Genomic DNA, 2,224 nt, shown 5'->3' on the forward strand with positions numbered 1-2,224 from the left:
GGGGCCTTTAATTAGAAACTACAAAAGAACGTTTGTGGCATTAAAGTCATCCAGTCATATTCCATTAGTTATGTGTGGCCCCATGTGGGGCCAAGTTCTTTCATTTAGTTTCTCAGACACAGTGGGATTTTTGTAAAATTAATTATATTGTGTTACACTGAAGGCATACCTCCAGATTATTTCCGATACAGGCTTGCTGTGATATAGATTTGACAAGGGTCGGGGCAAGAATCCCCATTTTGGACAGCGGTTAGGCTAGAATGATGAAGAGGAACAGTGATGGCTGAAAGCTTGCTGGGCCTCCTTGTAATGCAGAGTTTGCCATCTGTTGTGCCGTCTCATTCATTTTTATTAAATTGATCGCCTTAATCTGGGGAGAAAAGATATGTTTGTGTCTGTCAACCTCAGCTCCATTTACCTTATAATAAACACTTCTTTCCTCTTCTCATTTTTCTTCCCAGCTGTCAGCCAAGTTGGCCACCCTTCAAACGCTCATTTCCATGAGGCTGGAGTTCCTGAGAATCATCTGCAGCCACGAACATTATCTCAACCTGAACCTCTTCTTCATGAATGCAGACACTGCGCCAGTGTCTCCCTGTCCCTCCATATCCTCCCAGGTAATCAGCTCACTGAAAGAATTAGCCAAGCTATTTCACTGAATTAGCTTAGTTTAGTTATTTATTCCTAAAAGGGTGGGTGTTCTTAATTAGATGAAAACTCAAGCTATTCAGACAGATCAACTGTCCAGATACACACAAGTTATGCTGCCCAGAGTTGTACCATCTAACTAATCATTTACAAGCCAAGTGATTGGTTTTTTCTAGGCTCTATGGTCCCTGCTGAGGCCAAGTAGAGCAAGGAATCCATATACATGATGAAAATTGAGAAATTTGTAGAAAAATCACGGACCTCCCTTTGTCTGACATTCATCATCTTTTTACTGTAGCTTGATAGTCTCCTTTGTTCACGTCCCTTTTCCTAAACCCCAGCACCATACAATTTATGAAATTGCAGGTTCCTTTGTATTGGTTCCAAAATGACTCAATAGTGGTTTTNTTCAGGAAAATGAACAGGCAGAAAAAATGAACATCAGTCTGGCTTTCTTCTTGTATGACCTTCTCTCACTCATGGATCGTGGCTTTGTGTTTAACCTCATCAAACATTATTGCAACCAGGTGAGTGTTCCCACAGACACAGCCATGTTGTTCCTGGTTCCTTGTCGTCTGATGTGATGCTTATTACCGTGGTATGCTCTCTTAGTCATTGCCGAGTTAGACAGCTTGACTTGTACATTCTGGGTTTTGTATCCCTAGATACATTGGTTTGCATGGATTCCTAGAGCATGCATCAGCCCAGCACAGAAGGGTCAGCAAGTTACACTACAGGAATTGAAATCTGTTACTGATATGATCTGCTTTCTTCTATTTAACATTTAACAGAAATTACATGACTGTAGCATTCAGTCTTTGACCAGGTATAGATTTCAAAGCATGAGGTCTCTTTTCACATTTTAGGGTAATTATTGGGTTTTTGGAAAAGTCATGACGTATTTTTTCTATGTATTTCGTTGCAAAAATGCATCATGACTTTTCCGACAACCCAATAATTAAATTGAGGTTGTGAAATTCTGATTGTAAAGAACCCTGCTAAAATAAAAGAAACTGTATTTCACTGTGCACAAAGCAAATATTTCATAATCCAAGAGTGTCTTATCAATGCCATCTCCCCCAGTTTTTAAATGGGATTCTTCTTGCATTCACTGTCCCTTTCAAATCGTCCCAACCACAGTAATACAAATAGCAGTTATTATTGTTCCCGCTCCTTTCCTTCCAAATTTCTATTTTAGCCACCACTACAACTATCACCTCCTCTATCACCGCTACGCGCCACCATTGTCATCACCTCCGACTCCCGCTGTCACTGCCACCCACCACCTCCACCCACATCACCACCTCCCTTCACCATCACTGTCACCACCACTGGTTTCTTCCTATGGACCAAGCATGCTGTTAAGCTCCTTATAGAAATCATGTCACTTAATCTTTGTAAGGTGTTATCAACATTTTGCAGATGATAAAGCTAAGGTTTAGAGGAAGTAACGTAGCTTGTCCAGAGAGGAAAGAGCTATGTCTGCCTCACTCCAAGGTACAATGGATTCATCACCCTGTGCTACCAGGCCTGGCTCTCGGTGTTAATCCCTTGGTGACTTTAAATAAGTCTTTCA

The 2,224-nt window shown here is 41.1% G+C and overlaps 1 protein-coding gene across 1 annotated transcript in view; it reads left to right on the forward strand.

The window, feature by feature from the left end:
• The window catches only part of DOCK8 (dedicator of cytokinesis 8), a 216,545-nt gene that overhangs the window by 156,382 nt on the left and 57,939 nt on the right, over nucleotides 1-2,224 (forward strand). Inside the window, exon 25 of the mRNA XM_019661089.1 lies at nucleotides 453-617. Coding sequence (XP_019516634.1) covers nucleotides 453-617 — 165 coding nt within the window. The remainder of the gene's footprint in view (nucleotides 1-452; nucleotides 618-2,224) is intronic.

This window comes from Hipposideros armiger, unplaced genomic scaffold (assembly GCF_001890085.2).
Source record: "Hipposideros armiger isolate ML-2016 unplaced genomic scaffold, ASM189008v1 scaffold_335, whole genome shotgun sequence".
Lineage (NCBI taxonomy): Eukaryota > Metazoa > Chordata > Mammalia > Chiroptera > Hipposideridae > Hipposideros > Hipposideros armiger.